This window comes from Mus caroli, unplaced genomic scaffold, assembly GCF_978045245.1.
Source record: "Mus caroli unplaced genomic scaffold, Mus_caroli_1 scaffold_13, whole genome shotgun sequence".
Taxonomy (NCBI): domain Eukaryota; kingdom Metazoa; phylum Chordata; class Mammalia; order Rodentia; family Muridae; genus Mus; species Mus caroli.
Window position 1 is genome coordinate 118,673,733 of NW_028227268.1, and position 21,562 is coordinate 118,695,294.

The following is a 21,562-nucleotide window of genomic DNA, read 5'->3' on the forward strand; positions in this document are numbered from 1 at the left end:
GCAATGGAAACAGCCTCGTGTCTCCCATTTAGTTACAACCGTGGCTCATTTCTCATCAGTCCACTCAATAAACATAATCTGTTCTCCCACTCAGAGCTGAGCACTAAGGTGAACATTTGGGGCAAGTGCAGATGGACAGTGTGCAGTTGCTGACACACACAATCCTTTCTGGGGCTCCATCAAGAACATATAATCTTGCCCCAAGGGCACCAGTTCAGGAGCAGCTTGAAATAGGTGCCTATGCCAGATGCTTCTATCTGAGGAGAGACTGGAAGACAGCCCCAGGGTCAGGAACTTGGGGAGGCATATCTGCCTCTGCTCCCTTCTCCATGTTCCCAGGCCAGACCTTCTTGGTGGTATCCTCCTGACCTGCCAGGTACTGCCCAGTACACCTGTCCTACTCCAGCCTGGCATGCCTAGAAGGAGAGTCTGGTCTCTCAGCTTCCAGGCCATGGGCAAGTCAGCTTTGGAGTCACCCAGAAGTAGGAGCAGAGAGAACAAACTTCATCTGACACAGGCCTGCTTTGCCTGAGGCCATGTTGCCCTGCCCTAAGTGGAGCCAAGCCTGGGCCTCAGCCCAGAGAATTGGTGCAGTACAGACAGCAGCATGAGAGTTGGCGGTTCAGAGCCAGAGAAACATGAGAGCCACAAACTAGACTCGCTCTGGGAAAAGGTTGATAGGCACGTTCTCTGCTGACATGTGTCTGTCCACCAGCTTTCCTTTCTGACATGTCATCTGTCATTTTGCATTTGAATCCTGGAATAAATCTGAACCCTCATCTGGGCTTGACTACTAGGATCTTGAGCATCTACTGGGCAGGTTTCTCTTGTCACCCAAGCCACCGTTGAGGTCATTCCCTGCAGCAGGATGGGCCGTGCTGTGAGACCCAGTGCTCTTTCAGCTTCTTCTCTTCTTTCTACAGCTCACTCTGCAGAGCGCCAAGTCCCGAGTGGCCTTCTTTGAAGAACTCTAGCAGGTGACCCAGCCACCTCCTGCCACATCTGCTGCTCCTGACACCAACAGGATGGGCCTGACCCCAGAGGAACCATCAGTAGAGGGCTGGCTTGTTTGGGAACTCTTGAGTTGAGGGCCCGTGCCACTCTGACCCTATAGAGAGATTTCTCAATGTGTTCTAGTTCTGGCCTGCATACCGGCATATCTCTCTCTCTCTCTCTCTCTCTCTCTCTCTCTCTCTCTCTCTCTCTCTCTCTCATATATATATATATATATAAATATTTGTTGTGTGTGGGCTGCCATCCTTCCTGCACCCAAGCACTGTGGTGCAAGTGTCACTGTGCTTGCTGCTGACTTTGGGAATCAGCTGTGGGAGTCCAGTGTGGAAGCTGACTGAAATCTACCATGCAGGTGCTGCCCACTCCCTGACTGGGCTTCTGGTACGGGCCTCCCCTCCACAGCAAGGACTTGGCATGGGATAGAAGTGTGGACTGGCTTAGCTCAGAACCAGCAATGGGGGTTGGGGATTTAGCTCAGTGGTAGAGCGCTTGCCTAGCAAGCGCAAGGCCCTAGGTTCAGTCCTCAGCTCTGGGAAAGAAAAAAAAAAAAAAAGAACCAGCAATGATGGCTCCTTAGCCAGGCTCATCTGAGGCAGTGTAGCTGTCTGACTGGCAGGACAGCTGTGGCTAGGAAGAGGCTTAAGATAGAGGCTGTTGGGAGACACTGCACATGAGCCCATGGTGGGCCAGGAGCTTCCTGGTCACATTCCCATGAGTGCCTGGGAACCCAGCTGTGACCAGGACCTCTGTCTCCTCCCACTCAGCACATGGAACCTCAGAGCCCTGCTACCTGTCCATCGTCCTCTTCAATCCCTAGGCCTCACTGTCATTGTCCTTGGCTTCCCCGGGAACCCAGCAGTGTCATTTTTGTCCTTCCTTTCCTTAGCCTGACAGGTGTCAGGCCACTGACAGTCACACAAGCTAACACTATGGGTTGCCTCTTACCATGCGCCTCACACACTCCATGATTGGGCCTATCTTCTATGTAACTGGGGTCACTACTGTAGCCGATCAGAACCCTTTAAGTCCTACAGAGCAGGTGATCTGCCTCAATCCACAAGCAGATGTATAGTAACTGAGGACAACTGAGCTGAGGGGCTGAGCAAGGGAATGTTCCACAGTACAGTTTGTTTTTGAGGAACTGAGGCACACCACCTTGTTCCCTGGCTGTTATTAGACCACTTTGTCATAGGCAGCCACGCCATGGTCACCTCAGCATCTTTGGGCACCTGGGATAGCACTCTAGTCTGGAACCTAAGGCTGAGGAGAAGGCCTCTGGACTTGACACCCCAATATTTGCCGAGTCTTCCCTGGCTCTGAAGTTAGAGCTGTGTTCTCTGGCCTGAAATTGCTCTCTGACTTTCTTCCTCTCTGTACACTTGATCTGACAATGGCTGTGGGACACGAGACAATGATGCTGGTTTATAAAAATTATGCCAGGCCTTGGCTTTTTCATTTAACTACGCTTTATATCTCAAATTGGGAAATACCAAGCTACATAACCACGTGAGAGCCCTGGTATTTGAGGAATGGTGGGTGTAACCATTTCTTGGAAGGTGAGGTCCAAACCCCACTCAGAAGTACCTCAGCTCCGAGACAGAGAGAGAAAGAGAGAGAGAGAAAGAATGGGTCCCCAGAATGTCTCCAGCCTGCTTTGAGCCTGTAGCTGGTTTCTTACTGGTAGACAATTTTAGAGTCAAAGAGAAGCATCTGAAGTCCAAAGTGAGGCCCAACCCTGGCTCTTCCTAGTTTCAATGGTTTCTGAAACATGGGCAGGGGTACCCTGCTACTGAAACAGCAAGTCACTCTCAGTGCAGGACACTGAGGCCTTGCTCTTGCCTGTGGCTGGTCACATACCCTGACTGGGGCAGTACCTGAGCTACCACAGCACTCTGACCTGAGGTCACTGCCAACCCCTGCTAGACAACACCAGTGGGCTTCACTTACTGCTTTATCGTCTTTTAGACAGGTTTCTCGTGCTCCCATACTTTTCAAAAAGCCCAGAGGCTGACTCCCAGCAACAGTGACTAACCGTTCTTGCCAACAGGGCCAGCCTCAAAGTCCCTAGTACAAGCAGCCTTCACAGAGGACCCAGACTCTCCTAGGTGCCTTAAGGCCAAGCCAGTGCCCATGGGCTTCCATTCCTCTGTTCATGTGAGGCTCCTACCACTCCTATCAGGGCCAGAACATGAAGCTGGTTTTGGGGGTTGGGGGTGATTATAATTTAAGTGATTGTTTTAATAAAAACTCTAAGCTGCTATAGTCTTTCATTGACTTTTTTTGAGCTTTATTGGTTTATGTATATTTTGTATGCATGTGTACATTGTACACTCCTGTTGCCTGCAGAGGTCAGAAGTGTCCGATCTGAAACTGGAAATACAGACAGTTGTGTCTTACCAAAACAATGGAGCTATATAGCCCCAGCCCTCCATTTGTATTAGGTGACATAGATTGCTAGTTCTAACACCCAGAAGTAGCCCGATTTCCTGGGCAGTCAGATCAGGAAGACTACCCTGCATAAACTGGTCATCTTACACTGTTGAAGTCAGTATTTTCCTGACTTTAAAAAGATACCCCAATAGCCCAGATTGTTCACTGACAGCCTGGCATCTCCATCAGCAGAGTGAACTGACAATATTGCCTGATGCTTCCATTGTTCTGAAACACTGTGTAGTCCAGGCTGGACCATCCCTGTTGTCCTCTGCCTGGCATCTTGCTGTGGATGCTGTGTTGTGGTGTTTTTATTCTAGCCTGGGATGTCAGGTGAGTGTTGGAGCTTGATGCTTCCTTGTGGCATTCGCATCCCAGTGCCATGCTGTCCACTGCTGTCATTGTGATCTCCCTCCAGCACTTCCTCCTCTGCCTTGGGTTTCTTGAGTAGGAAGCGCCTGGCAGCTGTCCCACAGGACTGACTGTCCCACCAGCCTTCATGGGGAGAATCAGATTAGGAGTCACCTACGTGTAATGGAGAGCTGGCAGCCCAAGTCTAGAAGGGGAGAAGGTACCGGCAGAACAGTGCTGCAACCTTGTCTGATCTAATCCCTTGCAGACTGGGGGAGAGAAAGTCAACCTCCTTCATTCACTTCTGTCTCCCTACAGACAGCCCAGACATCCTCTCCAGCGAGAGGGCTCTCCCGCCCCTCCCTGCCATGCGGGGCTCCCTGGCAGCCTGTCATTACTGCATTATGACAGGATCCCAAGGCTGCAGTCCCAGCCCAGAGGAAGAAAGCTGCTTCAGCCATCAGTGTAGTAGCAGGGCAGGGCAGTGGGAGCAAATGATGGGAACGTTTATCAGCACAGCAAGGTCTCTGTATGACTCAGAGGACTCCTGCTGCTTCTCGCCTGTTTCCACCGGATGCCCATTTCTCTTTGGAAGAGTGACCCCAGAATAGCACCTGGCCGCCTGCTGCTGGATAGACTTCAGGGCTGCCTCAGAACCCTGAGGTGGGAGCCAGCCTTCCCTTAATCAGTTCTGCCTAGCTAGAGCACTGCCCTTTCCCAAGGCCAGGGTCCTCTGTCACTTCTGTAAAAGTGGTTGGCAATGATACTTTTAGAAGCCTGGGAAGATGAAGAGTGTAAACAGTACTCTAAAGCCACGAGAGGGCTCAGTGGGTAAAGTCACTCGTTAAATTCTGTCTCAGGACCCATGAAGTAGTGGAAGGAGAAAGCCCACTCCTACGATTTGTTCTCTGCCCTCTACCAAATACCACAGCATGAGCATGCCAGGCCCCAATAAATGTGCAATTAAAAAAAAAATTAAAGTATTCCAAAATAAAAAGTTGTTTTGTTGTTGTTGTTTTGGTTTGGTTTTTTGAGACAGGGTTTCTCTGCGTAGCCCTGGCAGTCCTGGAACTCACTCTGTAGACCAGACTGCTCTCAGACTCAGAGATCTGCCTGCCTCTGCCTCCCAGGTGCTAGGATCAAAGGTGTGCACCACCAGTGCCCAGCTGGAATCTTCTTTTATCCACAGCCTCCAGGATTCTGCGGACAAATCTCCTGGCCAAGGAGCGCAAAACCCTTCTTGATTCCCAACCCAAATGGCCTGGGGTCCCACGCCTGCTCAGCACTTTCTAGCCATTTCACCTAGGCAAGCGGGTTTTCCTGTTTTGGAGCTGTCCATGGTACTTTTAACGGGATTATGGAGATAAATGATGCCTAGAGGTTCTAAGCACAGGACCTAAAATAAACGTGGTCACTCCAGGGTGCCAGCTTTCTCTGAATGGTGCCTTCTGGAGAGCTGAGGGCAGAAGGAAGCAGAGAAAAGAGCCAGGATGACCCCAGAGGGAGTCACAGCCCTGAGGCAGCAGGCCTAGCACTGCCCCAGGTGGCCCCACCCCACCCACCTGCACCCCAAGCTTAATGACCTTGCATCTGGCCTGTTTGTCCTCGATGTTTGCCCAGTGCCAGCTGCAGAGCCCACAAGATGATAGATAGCCCGGCCTGGGGCTGCCTGGGAAGGATGTCACTGTACCACATTAACGCTCTCCACTTGGGTCAATAATTTACTGGAGGCTCAGGACAGGAGAGGCTTTGGATGGTCCATGCTCGGCTCTGCAGATAGGGCTCTCAACCCTGTCCATGGCACCTAGGTAGGAAGAACCATGCAGCAGACACTGGAAGGAGTGGCAGTGACCTAATTTTCTCTTATCAGGCATAAGGGAATAGTCTCCACAGAGCCTTGCCTATTTCCAATATAAATAATGTAATTCTCCCCCACACCCCCATTGGGGAGGAAGGGGCAGCCTTTGATCTGAAGGAATTAAGTCAGTAAACAAAAGCAGAGACTGTGGAGGTGTCTTGTGACAGGTACCTGCTGAGCCATTCACCCTCAGAGAGTCAAATTCTAACCTACACTTACTTGTTCAGCACAGATTGGCTCGCTCCAAGTTTCTCTTACCTCTGGGACTCCTGGCACTCACCTCTGGGAGCTAAGCATCAAATGGGGCCCGCTCCACCCTTTTCTTATCAGAGGTCCGGAGTGAATGAGTGAGTTTTCAGTGGAGAGTGATGCTCTGGGAAGCCTGCATGAAAGGCTTGACTGCCCTGGTGCTTGCGACTTAGCCCAGGCCTGAGGCCACAGAAGGCCTGCAGGCTGGGAGGAAAGGCTGACAGAGAAAGCCCCAAGAAGCTGCTAAAGGCTGGCTCTGGTCCCTCCAGCTCTCTGCTTTCGCTGTACAGCCTTGAGTAACTCTTGTCTTCTCTCTGGCCTCCTCACCCTTGACTGAACAAGGTCAGCTTTGCACAAGAACTCTGGGATCCCCTAAGTTTTCAGTTTCACAGACCGGTTCTCCTAGGTGCCATCAAAAGAGTGTCACCATTTGGGAAACTTAAAAAAAGAAAGGAGGTGGACTAGACCCAGGCAGCTTGGCCTGTGTTAAGAATATCCACTTCACCCCATTCTCCCTCCTGGCCCTACATACACTCTTGGGCAGGGGGCCTTAGTGGTCCTCCAGATTAGTGGAGGCCACTGAAGGCTTTCCCAGTGCCCTGCCTCTTGAGTCCCAGCTCCTGTCAGGACAGAGGATAGGGGTGGCAGGAGCTGAGTCTCAGCCTGGCCTGCAATGACAGTCGTTCTGCTTTGAAATCCACGGGGGACCACACCCGCCCGGTCCCCTCCTCCCTCCTCCCAGCCTTCAGCTTCCAGGCTGAGATCCCCAGATCCCTAGGCGGAATCTATTAAGTCCTTCATATTAACCAGCGAAGGGGGAAACAGCCCTCTTTCATCTTAAGCGAATGAATTTGCATTAACACCTGGGGAGCTGTGTTTGCCTTGAGAAAGCCCATTGCTATTCTGGGCTGCATACACCAGCATGGAGCTAGTTGCAGCAGTCTATTCTTTTACTAATACAGCTTTGCTCTCCTCCCTCCTCTTTTCCCATGGAAAGGGGTGAGTGGCAGGGTTCCCCACTCCACATGGGAAGGTCCCTGGATGCCAAGGATGAGAGGCAGGGAGCAGCTCCCAGCGGAGCTGTGTCTTCCTGGGGAAGACTGCTGAGCGCAGCTGCTCTTTGAGATCCTGGTGCAGCCCTACCAGCAACATTCAGCAGGCCCTGTTTGTGCCCAGTCCACACGTAGCTGGGGCCCAGGGCTTAAGGAGACATTGAGAAGGGGATGGGAGAGAGTCGGAACTGGGATAGATGCCAGGAGGTGAGGGCTGCCTACCACTCCAGTGATGCTCATGGGTCTGAACCCCCCACAGAGGTCTCCATGTGGAAGCCACAGCTTTCTTGGGGGACCTGACAGGCTACTGAAGTCAGCCACAAGGCCACTGCTTCTGGCATATGCATAAGGAATGTTGGGTCCCTGATGGGTATGAGTTGGGCAGAGCATTGCAGGTTTTAGACTTGGTGACTGGGTTTCAAGAAGAAAAAGGGGGTACAGTGAAGAATGAATGTCCCCTCTGCTTTTTTTTTTTTTTTTTTTTGAGACAAGGTTTCTCTGTGTAGCTCTGGCTGTCCCTGAACTTGCTCTGTAGACCAGGCTGGCCTGGAACTCATAGGGATCCAACTGTCTCTGTCTCCCAAGTTCTGGGACTAAAGGCATGTGCTGCCACCACCCAGCAGTCTCCCCTCTACTTTTATCTGAGATGGGTTGTCTCGTGCCTCCAAATCTTCAGGGAGCCCCGTTTGCCCCTGCAGCTTCTCTGTCCAGGTTAGGCCAACGAACCATGGAAAAGCAACAGCCCGACTTCAGAGCAAACTCCCATCTCTTCACACTCCCCTGAAATAAGGGACAGGAGGCTGAGCTAGGATTTACTGGGGTAGGGACTGGCTGGAAGGCCAGGGTCCATATGAGGATGGCCTCTCAGTCTCCCATCCTTCTCGTGGTGGCTCACGCCTTTAATCCCAGCACTCGGGAGGCAGAGGCAGGCGGATTTCTGAGTTCGAGGCCAGCCTGGTCTACAAAGTGAGTGCCAGGGCTACACAGAGAAACCCTGTCTCAGAAACAAACAAACAAACAAACAAACAAAAAACATCCTTCTCCAACAAGAGTCATGTGTGAGCTCACTAGGAGCTTCCTGGTTCTGAGCCAAGGCCTGCTGTAGTAGAGTGTATGAGCCGAGGCCTGCTGCTGTGCGGCTATAGATGGGAGCTATTTGCTTGGATCAGTTATCAAAGGTGACAGCACAAGGAAGAAAGATATGGGCCCAGGGAGCTCCCGCATGGCTCTGTTTCCCATTCCGGTGGAGCCCAGGACAGCTGCGCCCCCTTTGGAACCACCACAGGGTGAGGAAAGGAACAAATGTGGCCAGCTGAGAACCAGCTTAGAGCTTGAGTTCTGGGGTCAGGATTGTGGCTAATGGTCCAAAGTCAAGCCTGGAGGATGCAGCCTCCCGACCCACAGGGACCATGGGGACTGGGACCCTGGCCTTCCATCAGCATTCCTAAGGTACTGCTGGCAGTTGGCCCACCCCCATCCACAACTGGGCCATTGCCAGGCACGTCTGCAGCTCTCCAGTGACATTTACCAGCTGAGAAGTGGCCACCCAGACGTGAAATCAGTGTGGCCTGGAGCTAACTCACTTCATTAGAGTCTCCTTGCTCCACTGGCTGGACAGCACAGCCCCTCGCAGGGCTCCCCCAGCTCCTTGCCACCCAGTTGCCACCAGAGCCCCCTCCCAACCAAGCACAGAACCTGTGCTCACAGATCAGGACTAGTCTCTCCTAAGCACCAGCTCTGGCCAGGCCTGGGGAGTGTCAGAGTAATGACAATAGCAGCTTAGGTTGCCCCTGGCACTTGTTTTGTTTTGATTTGTTTTATTTTGTTTTGTTTTGTTTTTTTAAGACAGGGTTTCTCTGTGTAGCCCTGACTGTCCTGGAACTCACTCTGTAGGCCAGGCTGGCCTCGAACTCAGAAATCCTCCTGCCTCTGCCTCCCGAGTGCTGGGACTAAAGGCGTGCGCCACCATGCCCGGCTCCCCTGGCACTTTTTAACTTTTATTTTGGGGAGTAGCTCATATATCCCAGGCTGGTCTCAGACTTAAAATGGACAAGAGGATGACCTCGAACTCCTGATCTCTTGTCTCTGCCTCTACTGTGCCTTGATTACAGATTCACATCATTCACTTGGCATTCAGTTTGCTTGCTTGCTTGCTTGCTTGCTTGCTTGCTTGCTTGCTTGGTGTCTCTATATAGCTTCAGCTGACCCAGAACTCACAGGGTTCTCTTGCTCCTCCCTCCTGAGTGTTAGTGTGTGCACCACACACCTAGACTCTATATTACATTATTATTATCACCATCGTGTGTGTGTGTGTGTGTGTGTGTGTGATGGAAGGCGATGCCCATGCCACAGTCTATACTTTATGGACTTGGTTCTATCTTTATGATGCGGGTTCCAGGAATCAAACTCACGCCATCCAGCATGCGCAGTAAGCACTTTTACCCCTCAGTCAGTCACCTTGCAGCCAGCCTCTGCACTAAGACAGGGCCTCTCTGTGTAGCCCTGGCTGTCTTGGAACTTACTAGGTGGATCAGGCTGGCCTTGAACTCACAGAGATCTACCTGCCCCTCTGCCTTTCACTGCTGGACTCACATTCATGTGTTCCCACCCTAAGCAGCCTCTGTCCACTTCAGCACGCCTTGACCCTCACAGCAGCCCCAGGAGCCGCCTGGACTGTGTGTACACCACAGCCCACTGAGACGCAGCAATGCCTGATTAGGTCCTCGAATGGAGCATCATGGGAGGCCCCAGAAAAGCCCCTTGCATTCTGCTCATTTGTGTGATAGGGAGGGGAACAGGCTCAGGGCCTATATGATTTCTCGTGGCTGAATTTTGAGCCCTACCACCTCGCATGCTTGGGTTCATCCTGACCTTAGCTTCACAGGAAAACCACTCTACCCCCACGGGACAGGAGTCCTTTCCTTGAGTTACCCAAGGACCCAAGGCCACGACAACCTGCACTGCCCGTCAGATTCTGGAGGGACAGTCCCAGGCCTCCCCCTCCCCCCACAGCAGGGCCACTGAAGAGGAAGGTGGTCTTGGTCCACCCTCACAGGGGAACAGAACAGAAGTTGTAAGCCTAACTCCTCTCCGGCTGCAGGATCCCCAGAAGTCCTGTCCTTTCTTTGGGCCTGGGTTTGCTCCTCTGGAAACGAGAGTTATCCATGTCTTCTGTGGTTGAGCAAAGGAAGTAAGGACCATGAAGTGGGCAGTGGCTCCTGGTGCTGAGCAGTGCCTGTGACTGCCAGGGAGCACCTGTAACCTCCCCAGTGCCCAGGGCAAGCAAGTGCCAGGGGCCTGATGCCTTATTCAACCTCCTTGCCCAGCTCGGAGTCCCACACATGGGGATGATAACGTATTGGCTGGTGGCATGATCTTAGGCTGGAGGGTCACCACGCAGCACAGGTGGAACAAGGGCTCACAGAGGACTCCTTTCCAGAACCATAATGCCTCAGAAGAGACAAGAATTTTCCAGAAAGCCAGGCAGTGGTGCAACATGTCTTTGATCCCAGTACTTGGGAGGCAGAGGCAGGCAGATTTCTGAGTTCGAGGCCAGCCTGGTCTACAAAGTGAGTTCCAGAGCAGCCAGGGCTATACAGAGAAACTCTGTCTTGAAAAAGCCAAAAAATAAAATAAAATAAAATAAAATAAAATAAAATAAAATTTTCCATTAAATGGGCATGGGCCACACACAGCATGGTGTCCCCCAGGCCAGCTGAGCTGTGATCACCACAGGCCCGGTCATTACTAGCTGACCCTTCCTCAGCCTCCCTGGCAGGAAAGGCATCTATCAAAGTCCTCGTCCCCCTGGTGGCCCAGACAATTAGTCCTGCCTGGATCCACTGGCCCAGCGGCTGGAAGACACCGCTTCCTCCTCTAGCCTGGGGGCATGACCTAGCATGAGCAAGCACAGTCTATAATCTGGCACCATGCTTATCTTCAGAGAGTCCCTGGGGGTCAGACAAGTGAGTCTTGAACCTGTCATTCAAATGCTCGTTGTCTGACCCTAAAGCCCCCATTTGAAATGTCTGTTACTTTTCTCTACAGCTCAGTTTCCTCTTTGTTCTGAAATCTGGAGGACCTACCCTAAGAAGCCTGCTTTGAGGCCATAGCCTGTTCACCTCCTGCATGGGACAGCATGATGGATGGGGATCCCACAAGGGGCTGGATAGACACGCCCACACGCCTGCCACCTACTGTGGGTGATGAATCTTCTTCTCTCCCTCCCCCTCGGGGGCTCAGCTCCATCTGGTCAGGCACAGTGCCAGGCTGATGGATGGGCTGCCCACCAGGCCACCCTCACTGCCACTGCCACCTGCACTCACCAAGCTGCACTGGGGAAGGAGGGGAGGGGGGAGCAGGAGGGCCGGCCTGCAGTTACCCATTCAATCATTCAATAAACACATACTTATCCAGACCTACTGTGTGCTGGAACACAGTACTAACCTAACAGAGTAGGACTCTCCCACTGTGACTAAAGTGGCCAGGAGGCAGAGGTGCCTATGAAAGTCTCTCTGACCTCGGAGAACGGGTGATTAGCAGGTCTTAAGAAGTCCTAGTAGTGAGACAGGAAGTGAAGAAAATAAGTGTGCTGGTGAGAAGGGGTGGGCCTCAGGAGAGGAGGCATCAGACGGGAATCAACAATGGTCCTACCGGCCCCATTGTAGAGATGCAACAGGCTTGTAAATGGAAAAGGACTTGCCCAAGGTCACAGCCATGCAGAATTGGGCTAGAAGTGAGAGCTCCTAGTCCCTCCATCCCGTTTCAGCCCCATCTGCCTCAGCCTGGACAGACTCGGTCATCATAACAGGCCCCGCCGGTCCAGCACCTTGTCACTTGTGGAAACAGTTGCCCCCCCCCCCCCCCCGCCACCACTGACAGGAGCCAGGCAAGAAATATCACATCATTAAAATGATAAATCCTTTCACTAACTGAAGCAGAAGGCCTGCCGCCCAGCCTCACATCCCTTAGCCCCCTCGTCCCCCTCCCCATGCTCATCTTCTCTCCCAGATGGCAGTCCAGCAGGTGAGCCTGTGCAGGGCGCAGCCTGGGGTGCTCAGGACCCTCGCTTTGTCCCTGAGGTGACCTTGGGTCCTCAGCCCTGACTCATGAAAGGAAGTGGTATTTAAGACCTCTATGCAACAAGAAGATGGCGTCCCCATCCCACAAGTGAGAAAACAGGCCCTGAAGAGGGAACCCTCCAAGTGAGGTGGCCCCTCTCCAAAGGCCGTCTCAGGCAGGTGACTCAAGCAACCCTGCCCAACTCTGGTGCTAAAGCCTTCCTAGGGCCTGTCCATAGAGACAATCCTGACTCCTTCCTTGGTTCCTGCCTATATGACTGTACCACGTGTCTGCCGGAACCCATGGAGGCCAGGAAGAGGGTATCACATTCCCTGGAACTGGAGTTAAGAGTCAGTTCTGGGAATCAAACCTGGGTCCTCTGGAGAAGCAGCCAGTGTTCTTTATAGATGAGTCATTTTCCTAGCCCTCATGGGTTTCTAACCTTGTGAGAAGGGTAGAGCAGGGCACACTCACTCCCCCAGACTCCTACACAGGATTCCAACGACCTGAGCCAGGCCTCTGACCTCAGTTTCCCTATCTGACAACAGGGACTGGTCTTTTTCATATTGTCTGGGGCTATTTGAACAGTGCTTACTGTGCGTTAAGTGTGAATGACCCATCCGGATGTAAATGTTGTGTCCATACTCACACTGGTACATATGTCCACACGGGTCTGCACCTGCTCTGCCAACACCTCGGTTCTTGGGATCCAGATGTGAAATCACTCATGCACATCCCCCGACTATAAGCATGTTTGCATGCAGTCCCAGCCACAAAGTCCTGTCTGCATCACCTGGCTCCATCTGTGTACACCTATGTCACATCATTGGAGGACTCACATAGTGCCCAGAATTCTCTGGGGAGCAGGATAAGGGAGCAGATGGCAAGAGGCACTGTCTGGCCCCACAAGCAGCCTGGGTTCCCAGAATGACCCCCCTCCTCATCCCTCTCCAGGCCCTGCCTGCAAGGACACACCGTCCGTCCGTCCGCCTGATGTCCTGGTCTCCTTGGATGCAGACAGAGCGCAGAGGCGTCTGGCACATCCCGACTTGGTCACAGCAGCTGCACTGCCCCCAGCCCCCTTCTCTGTACCCAGTGCTGCCCTGATTGTCCCTTATCCCTGCTGAGCAGCAAAGGCAGCTGGCATTGCCACCCAGGGATACGTGGGGCGAGGGCTCCTTTCAAAACCCACCACAAGGCTTCTCCTAAGGGCTGGCCCTGACCTTGCTAAGCCCTCCTAAGTTTTCCCATTTGAAAGATGGGAGGGAGGGCACTAGAAGCTATCCAGGCTGATTCTCCATAGGCCAAGGGAGAGGTTCAGAAGCAGAGGTGTCGAGGAGAAGAGGCAGGGTTTTGGGGACCGAGACTTGGAGTGTTGAATTGCTACAGGCCTGAGTCTGGGGGCCATCTCTCAGTGGACAGTCCGTGTCGTCTCTTCATGGTTGCTTGATCCACGTTATAGATGAAGAAATTGAGACCAAGAATCCCCCACAACTCTGACTCCCCGCACTGCCCCACATTAAGGACTAGCACATGGGCCCCATGCCCAAGACAGTCCCTGCCTCCCATCTTTCTCTGGGTCAGGGAGGTGACGTTCCCGGAATGGTTTTTCAAGAGCCAGGCGCCTGCCTCCTGCTGCTCGTGGCACCTGGCTCTGAGCCTGCTCCCCAGCACTGTCCATTCATCGCTGTCACTTCCTGGCAGGGCAGTGGGTCGTACATCACCTGGCCATGCCGAAGAAGCCAGACCAGGCAGGTGGGCAGCGTGTTGCTGGGTTCACTCACCTGGGCTCATGGAGTATTCCACCACTATGGTCCCTCCCTGCAACCCAGGGTCTAGTGTCTGCTGTGGAGGGGCCAAATCCAAAATTAGCTGCTTATGAGGGGAGGTAAAAGACGCGAGTCAGGTGGAGGCCAGGGTGACCAGGGTGAAGCTGGTGGCTTCCCCATTTGACAGGACAGGATTTTTATCTTCCCAAGCCCTACCTCTGGAGTCATTTGATGATGTAGGGTGCTGGGGCACCACCTTCTGCTTGCTGCTTTAGAGCTGAGGAGTGGGAGCTGGGTCAACCAGGAACAGACACCAGGCAGGAGCACCCTCCTAACCACTGTCCTGTCTCATGTCAAGACTCCAGCCCTCAGCCTCATGTCCCTACAACATGACTTCGCCTCCCAGGACACTTCTGCAAGCAGCCTCTAGTCCTTCATTCATTCAGAAGTGAACAGAACCCAGATCAGACAAGAAAAGCACAGGCGTGTGCTGTGGGTCACACTATAGATGCTTTATTATCAGGATGACGACAAGAACCGTCACTTGTCTGTTTTGTTGATTGATTAGTTTAAAGCAACGGGAGCCAGAGAAGACCCATCTGAGAGGTGACTCCTAGGAATGAAAAGATGGCTCAGCAGTTAAGGAGACTTGCTGCTCTTCCGGAGGACCCAAGTCTGATTCCCAGTAAACACAGCGCGGCTCACAACCACCTGTAACTCAGATCCATGAGATCTGGTGCCCTCTTCTGGCCTTTGCAGGCACTGCATACAAAAAGCGCACATACACCAACACACACATAAATACAAACTACAAGGAGGGAGGGGGAAGAAAGAAAAGAAAAGTGCTGTTTGAATTAAGGCTTGAAAGAATGAGCCACAAGGATCCCAAGCATTTCTGGCAGGTGACAGGGGCTGCAAAGGCCCCAAGTCAGGGGGTGCCACGAACAGGTCAGGATCAGGTGAAGCTGCTAGAGGAAGTGAGAGGAAAGAGGCATCACTGCCCCCGTGGACACTTCAACTCTTCCTGGAACCTTGGACAGCTGGGAGCTTGAGGGAGCACTGTAGGCTAGGGGCCCAGTGGGCGGGGCCGGGAGGGCAGAGGCTCACCTCGGGTCTGTCTTCTCTCTCCCTTCTTCTTTCTGCTTTTTCCCCATTAGCAAATGTTTGTATATTTGTCTAGGTGTATGTGTGTGTCCAATCAAAGGAATGTCTCCTTTCTATTTCCCCCAAGGCTATCCCATGAGGCTGGGCCAGGAGCCAGACCCACACATAATACCTTGCACACACCCTGGAAGGTCAGCTCATGTGGATCACGTGTGTATGAAAACTGACCACATGTTTGGTATCCAGGGCTGGTCAGCATGTGTCACACATATGTGGGAAATTAGTCATCGAGCATACATAAGGGTGTCTTCCATTGGGAACAAGAGAGTAGACTATAGGAGCCCTTCCTCTCCTGGATTCTTCCTTCGGGGGCTGGGTGGATAGCTGCACAAAGCCCTGGGGTCTTTTGCTAGCACTGTAAAAAAAACTAACAATAAACAATCGGATATGGACCTTCTGCAGCTGGTCCTGGGAGCGGGAGGGCATACAAGGTGTCCCTCTGCTCCGACAGAACTGGGCTGTGGGCTTCGTGGCATCCCTCACGTAGCACTTTGCATGAATCCTTGCCTCCCAACGTGATAAGCAAAGCCATTGCCAGCCCCCCACCCCCAGTCAGGCACCTAGGACCCCAGTATGGAAGATGAGCATTGACCCAGCTGTGGTAAGAGGTGCTGTCTGCTGTGCCCTGCCCCCAACCCTGCATACCCCCCTCCAGTTCACCCTAGACCCCTACAGCTTCTCTAATTACGCAGCCATAAAGCACAAATCTCTAACGATCCAATTAGTAACGCCATTGCTGCCCTGTCCAGGATTAATTACCAGTTAAACTGCAGCTGGTTATCGTCACTTAGGCTCAACATGAGGGGTGCTGTGGCCCGTGAGGGACAGAGACCTGGCTTGGCCCTGGAGGTATCCTTACCCAACACCTCCAATGCCTCCGTCTAACCCAGTTCCCTAACCCCGGGACTCAAAAGGATTATAACCTAGCATCCCACAGATCTGGTGGCAGCCAGGGCTGAGGGATGCCGCAAGCCTAACTTCTTCCAAGGCAATGCTCTACCTTCACGACTCCCACACTCGCGTGGACCAAATCATTTCTCTTCTACATCCTGGGTTGATGCCAAGCTAATCTCAGTAGCCAGGCTATGGCTGCTCATCTCCATTTTGACCTCACTGCTTCTGTTAAAGCCCTTTGACCTCTTTCTCTGCCCCCAGGCTTGCATCTGATGTCAAGCCCTGTTTCCTTCCCAGGGGACACAGGTGTCCATTTAGGGCCCTCAGTGCTTTGTGTGAAAGCAGGAGAGATCTCTGCACACAGAGGCAGAGTCTAGGAACTTGCTGGCTACTTCCCCTGGGCAGAGAACCCTATCTCTGGAGGTATACAAACAGACTGCATCCAGCCATTTGGGGGCAGGTCTACCTGAGGTCCCTGACAGGGAGGACTGCCACGGAAATATTTATGCTGTCCTGGACCCCAGGATCAACCCCTTCATATCTTATTCTTTCTGGAAAAGGGGGGTACCCAGACTCTTAGAGCTCCAATGACTCTCTAACCTGTAGATGCCCCCCACGGATGGGTATAAACATGACAGCTCCCGGCTGTAGGCCCTCACCTCCTAGATCGGCACATCTCAGTGCCTGATAAACTTGAACATCATGTGCAGAGGAGAAGAGCAGAGGACTGCAGGGTCCTAGTCTTTCTCTGGCAAGAAGCACTAACTTCCAGTGCCCCATCACCCATGGCTGTGGCACCAGGCTGACCTGACCGAGCCTCAAGACAGCTGGTTGCACTTAAGACTGAGACAGAAGTCTGGAAGGCCAGAGCTGTTAGCATCCACCCTGTGCCTTCACCTCTCCTACATACAACTATCTCATAGGACAGGGACCCAGAGCAAGGGGCAGGCTGGTGACACCATGGTTCCCCTCCCCTCTATGCCAAGTCCTCATTCCAATACAGCCTCACAGCCTAAAGACCTATCAGGCCCCAACCAGAGCCTCCCATTTTCCAGAAGGGAAGACCGAGGCCTGAGGCTAATAGAAACAGGGTCCCTGCTGTTTTCTAGACAAGACAACCTGAACTCTTCTTCTTCTGCCCAACCCATTTTCCCTTCTAGCCTTCTTTGTTCTAACCCTGTCCCCCCCCCCTCTCTTTTGGTTTTTCGAGACAGGGTTTCTCTGTGTAGCCCTAGCTGTTCTGGGACTCACTTTGTAGACCAGGCTGACCTCAAACTCAGAAATCCGCCTGCCTCTGCCTCCCAAGTGCTGGGATTAAAGGTGTGCATCACCACTGCCTGGCTCAACCCTGGCCCCTGGCTGTCTCTTAGAGGCTCCAGTCAGAGTATACCCAGTGCAAGCAGCATTTCTCAGGATAAGGGGCTGTGTGCCTGAGTGTGTGTCTGGTGGGCTAAGTTTCTATGGTGACTGGTGGCTAGCCTTGCCCTGAGGGTCGGAAGGGTCTCCCTGTTTGTGGTCACATCGCTCTGTCATTTAGCTTGTTTCAGTACAAGGAAAGGGAGGTCACTCCTAGGCTCTCATGGGTGTCAGAGGCTTAGGAGCTCTCGAGCCAGCGACAGTGGCATCAGGAGCCCTTACCTTCATTACTCAGCAGATCTTCGTGGCAGCATGGGCCTATTTCACAAGTCAGGAAGCTGAGGCCAAGACAGTTGCCACTACCATCAGGGCACAGAGCTAGTGACAGCCTGTATTCACCCTGAACCCAGCATCTCCAGGGTCTTTTCCATATTCAAATTGCTTCTAGAGGAGCAACAGAACTGAAGGCTGCCCTCCCTCTCCGTGTCCCTCAGAGGCTGCTCACACTGTCATGCTTGGTCCCATCACCTTCAGGGGCCAGGACCTGAAGGCTCAGAGGGATGCCCAGGACAGGACAGGGACAGAGAGAGCAAAGGGACCCATAGTTTCCGGACTGCACCCTCTCCTGGCCCAGTCTGAGTCTGCAAGCTTATAAATTCCATTATTCATCAACTGAGTCCCTGGACAATGAATATTTTATTCACCTCCAGATACTGTCCCCGCTGGGTTCTTTGAACAATTTTGTTCTCTAGCCAAGAAGCAGAGGCCAGAGCCTCTGCTGTCCCAAGACTCCTCTTTTCCCAACCTGTGCCTCTCTGCCGCCTAGCTCCTCTCCAGTCAGGCCTCTTGGCTCTGGCAACACTGTGGCCCATGGCCCAGGCATGACCTTCCTGCCTACCTACTCCTCAGTTCTCCTTCCTCCCTGGTTGGGATTGTCTTACTCTGCTAGCTCACTTTGGTTCAGCTCAGCCTGCCCGAGCTCTGCTGGGCGCTCTCCCTGGTGCTGAACGTGGGTGTTCAAGAGGCAGGGGGTATCAACCGGCAGGTCCAGCCCTATCTGGAAGTATTCTCTTGAGAAGAAAGGCCTCCAGCAGTGGGAAGCTAGGAAGGCAGGATGGGAGGTTTTGGGAGGAAGAGGTCAGTTCCAGGACTTGGTAAACCTCTGTCCCTGAGATCCCTGGAAAGGCCTGGGACCCAAGCGTCTCTCCCGGTGGGCACCCAAGGAGTGCTGTGTGATGGCAGTAGCACCTTCCCCAGAAGGGGGAAGCGACAGACATAATTCACACCTTGTGATGGAGCCATCTGCTCCCTTGATGTGCAGTGGAGAGGACAGGGCTGCTGTGCCGCAGGCCAGGTGGGGGACTGTCACTCACTCTCATTCATTTCACAGGTGTTCCTATTCTTCCACCTAAGTCCAGCCCAGCTCCATGCCACACATGGGGGGTCTGAGGGATGCAGCCACAGAACCCGCTTTCTAAAGCTAACAGTGATCTCTAACCACTCCACAGCAGACTTCTCCTGGTTTGATGAGATAAAGAGCCACCATGTTCCCTACCCCACATGTGTGACATACAGAGCCTGACTGTCCCGCATGCACTTAGATGCTTTCCCATTTAATAAACAAGTAAGCTGAGGCTCAGGGAGGACACTAAATGTCATACACAGCACTGGAGGGTGGAGGAGGTTGACTGGTTCCTAGAAGCAGCCAGGATTCCATAGTCTAGAAGATGGGTGAGGGCCAGCATGTCCCAGAGCTTGGCTTCAGGACCTCCTGCCTCTGCCTGGGTTCCCAACTCCAGCTCTTCCTCAAAGGGCTCTGCAGCTGGATTTGGTCCCTATAGCTCCCTCAAGAGGCATGCCCCTGCCTGTGAATGGGAGCAAGGCATTGAGGAGAGGGACCAGGCAGGTGGCTTGCATAGCCCGGGGATGTTCTATGTCCCCAGTCAGCAGACAAAGCGGAACAGGTATAGCTGCTAGTGTGAGAAACAGTGTTAACAGGTGGCCCACTGTGTCAATAGCTAGTGTCCTGGGCTGTGGCTTTGTCTCAGGGGAGAGAAGAGGGACCAGCTTTGAGTCACCAGGGGAATGAAATGTCAAAGATGACCCCAGAGAGTGTGGTAAACTATGATACTAAAGCTATCTTTCCTTATCTGCCACTTTGGTCTGGAGGCTACCTGCTCTGGGGAGTACCCTGGTCACATGTCTGGACACCTTGACCCTTTGAATTCGGACCAAGGTTAATGTCGGGGGGGGGCAGCCCCTGAATCCAGGGACACCTGTACCTTAAGCAGACTCCCAGGGCCTGGTCTGTGAAGGATGCCCACTTGATTAGTTCTTGATTTCTTTTTGCCCCTTCTTCTTTTGAGATTTCCCTGGCTGGGCAGCTAGGCTTCAGGGAAGCCGAGGGAGCAGCCTCCCTGTGGTAGCCTCCCAGGAACGCTCCGAGAGAGTGTGTTTCCTGCCAGTCTGACAGCAGACTCCAGCTCTCTCCCTTAGCCCAATAGCAAGCTGTCTGGAAAGGCTTAGCAAGTAAGGTGCTTGTAGATCGCCCTCCATCACCCCTCAGTGACTGTTCTTATTCCCATGGAAGGATTCCCATACTAATGGGAAACTCCCAAGAGATTCAGGGCGCATCATCATAACCTTCCATGTTAAGTCGCTTCATCCTGACCTCTGCCCAGGAAATAACACAGAGGCCCTGAGAGGTTAAGGGGCATGGCTAAGGTCCCATTGAAACAGGTGGTAGATGCAAGAGCCCAGGGCTCGCTGGGTTGGTGGCTAGTTCTTCCTGCGTCACAGCTCTGTTCTATCAGAACTCCTAAAGGAGCATAAGCACCCAGCTGACCCGATGGATGCTCAAGTGCGCAAGCAGAGCTTTGGGGATGGGCGCTTCTCAGGGGCTCTTAGGACTCCAACTATAGGTCCGAATAGATAGCAACTGGCCAGAAGCCTGGAACAGACATTCAGATGGGAGCCAGGGTTTGTCTGGCTTCTCTACAGGTTTCACATGCCTATGAGAAACCCAGAGCCCTAGACAAGTCCTAAAGGTTCAGGCCTGCCTTGGCCCAGGGTGGCTGGGGGTGTTGTCTCTCACTGAGCCCCTCTCTCCCGGCGGCGCCAAGACAGGGCTATGATTAATCAGCGACAAAAGCAGAAACAAGCAGAAAAATGTAATCAGCTCGGGAAGGGCATGGCCAGGCTGTGGCAATCAGCTTTCCTGCTGGGGCTTTTGGCTGATTGGACCCAAGGGGGCAGGGAGATAGTTCAGATGAGGGTTCCAGGAATGAGACTGAGGCCAGCTGAGGCCCACCCAGGCCAGGGGCTCACCAGATCCCATAATTCTACACGGAGACACACACATCTGTGCTCGGACACGCATAGCACTCCCAGCCCAAGGGCCTTCGCACCTGCCCACACCTGCTTCCGGGCTTCTGCCCTTCGCTGCCAGCTCACAGCTCACATGTAGGTGGCCGTGCACAGTTCAAACACTCTCATCTGCAAGTGGGTTTGAAAACGCATCTTCACAGTGTCCTGAACGAAAGATGAAGAGAAACGCATGCACATGCTGCCCCCCAGACACTTATCCCCACCCCCATAGAACACATGCTAAGGACCGGAGGAAGGTCTAACCTGCAGCCATGTGACCAACAGGCTCTGGGCCTTCTGCCTCCTCCTCACGGCCCCTGGGGACATGAGACAGACCTTGGCTCCTGCTCTGCAAGCTGAGCGGCAAGGGCTCAGGAAGGACCCAGGACAACAGCCCTTTGTGGGATCAAGTCAACTGCTGGTGTCAGGCACAGGCCAGCGGAGTCTCCTGCAGATCTGTGCTTGGCCTCTGCCTGCTGGCCCTGTCTGGTGACCTTGGCCAATGTCCTTTTCTAAGCCTCAGTTTCCCCACCTTGGAGCCTCTCCTGGCACCAACTTGAGGATTACTGGTCCTGAGGACCCTCGCGCCTGGAGCAACCTCACCTTTCTGGGTCTCTAGTCGTTAGTTCTCAGCTTTCCGCTCTCGCTGGGGGAGGGTTAGTGGAGGCAGGTGGGATAAGGGGTACAAGGAACGGCTCCACCCCTGGTCCACACCACCCGGGTCCTGCTGGCTGCTAACGTGGGGTGCGGGAGACAGCAATCCGAAGCAGACTGGGGGAAAAGCAGAGTCGGGGAGAACCAGAGAAGGCGCTCGGGAGGGCTCGGGGTGGCCGCTCAGGGGCCGGCGGCGGGAAGGGGCGGGGGCGGGAGGGGCGGGCGGGGGAGGCGGGAGCGCGGCGAGCGCCGCACAGAGCAAGCGAGCGAGCGAGTGAGAGTGCAGGCGGCGGCAGCGGTGGCGGCGGCGGCGCCGGCGGCGGCGGGAGCCGGAGCGGCGGGTC

General features: G+C 53.5%; 1 protein-coding gene across 2 annotated transcripts in view; it reads left to right on the forward strand.

Moving 5' to 3' along the window:
- The window catches only part of Nf2 (NF2, moesin-ezrin-radixin like (MERLIN) tumor suppressor), an 84,064-nt gene extending 82,494 nt beyond the window's left edge, over window positions 1-1,570 (forward strand). For both annotated transcript variants that reach the window (XM_021178374.3, XM_021178373.3), the window contains one exon: window positions 924-1,570. Coding sequence is in view for 1 of the 2 variants with exons in the window: in XM_021178373.3 (XP_021034032.1) it covers window positions 924-974 (51 nt within the window). In the remaining variant the exon portion in view is untranslated. The remainder of the gene's footprint in view (window positions 1-923) is intronic.
- The last annotated feature ends 19,992 nt before the right edge of the window (window positions 1,571-21,562 follow it).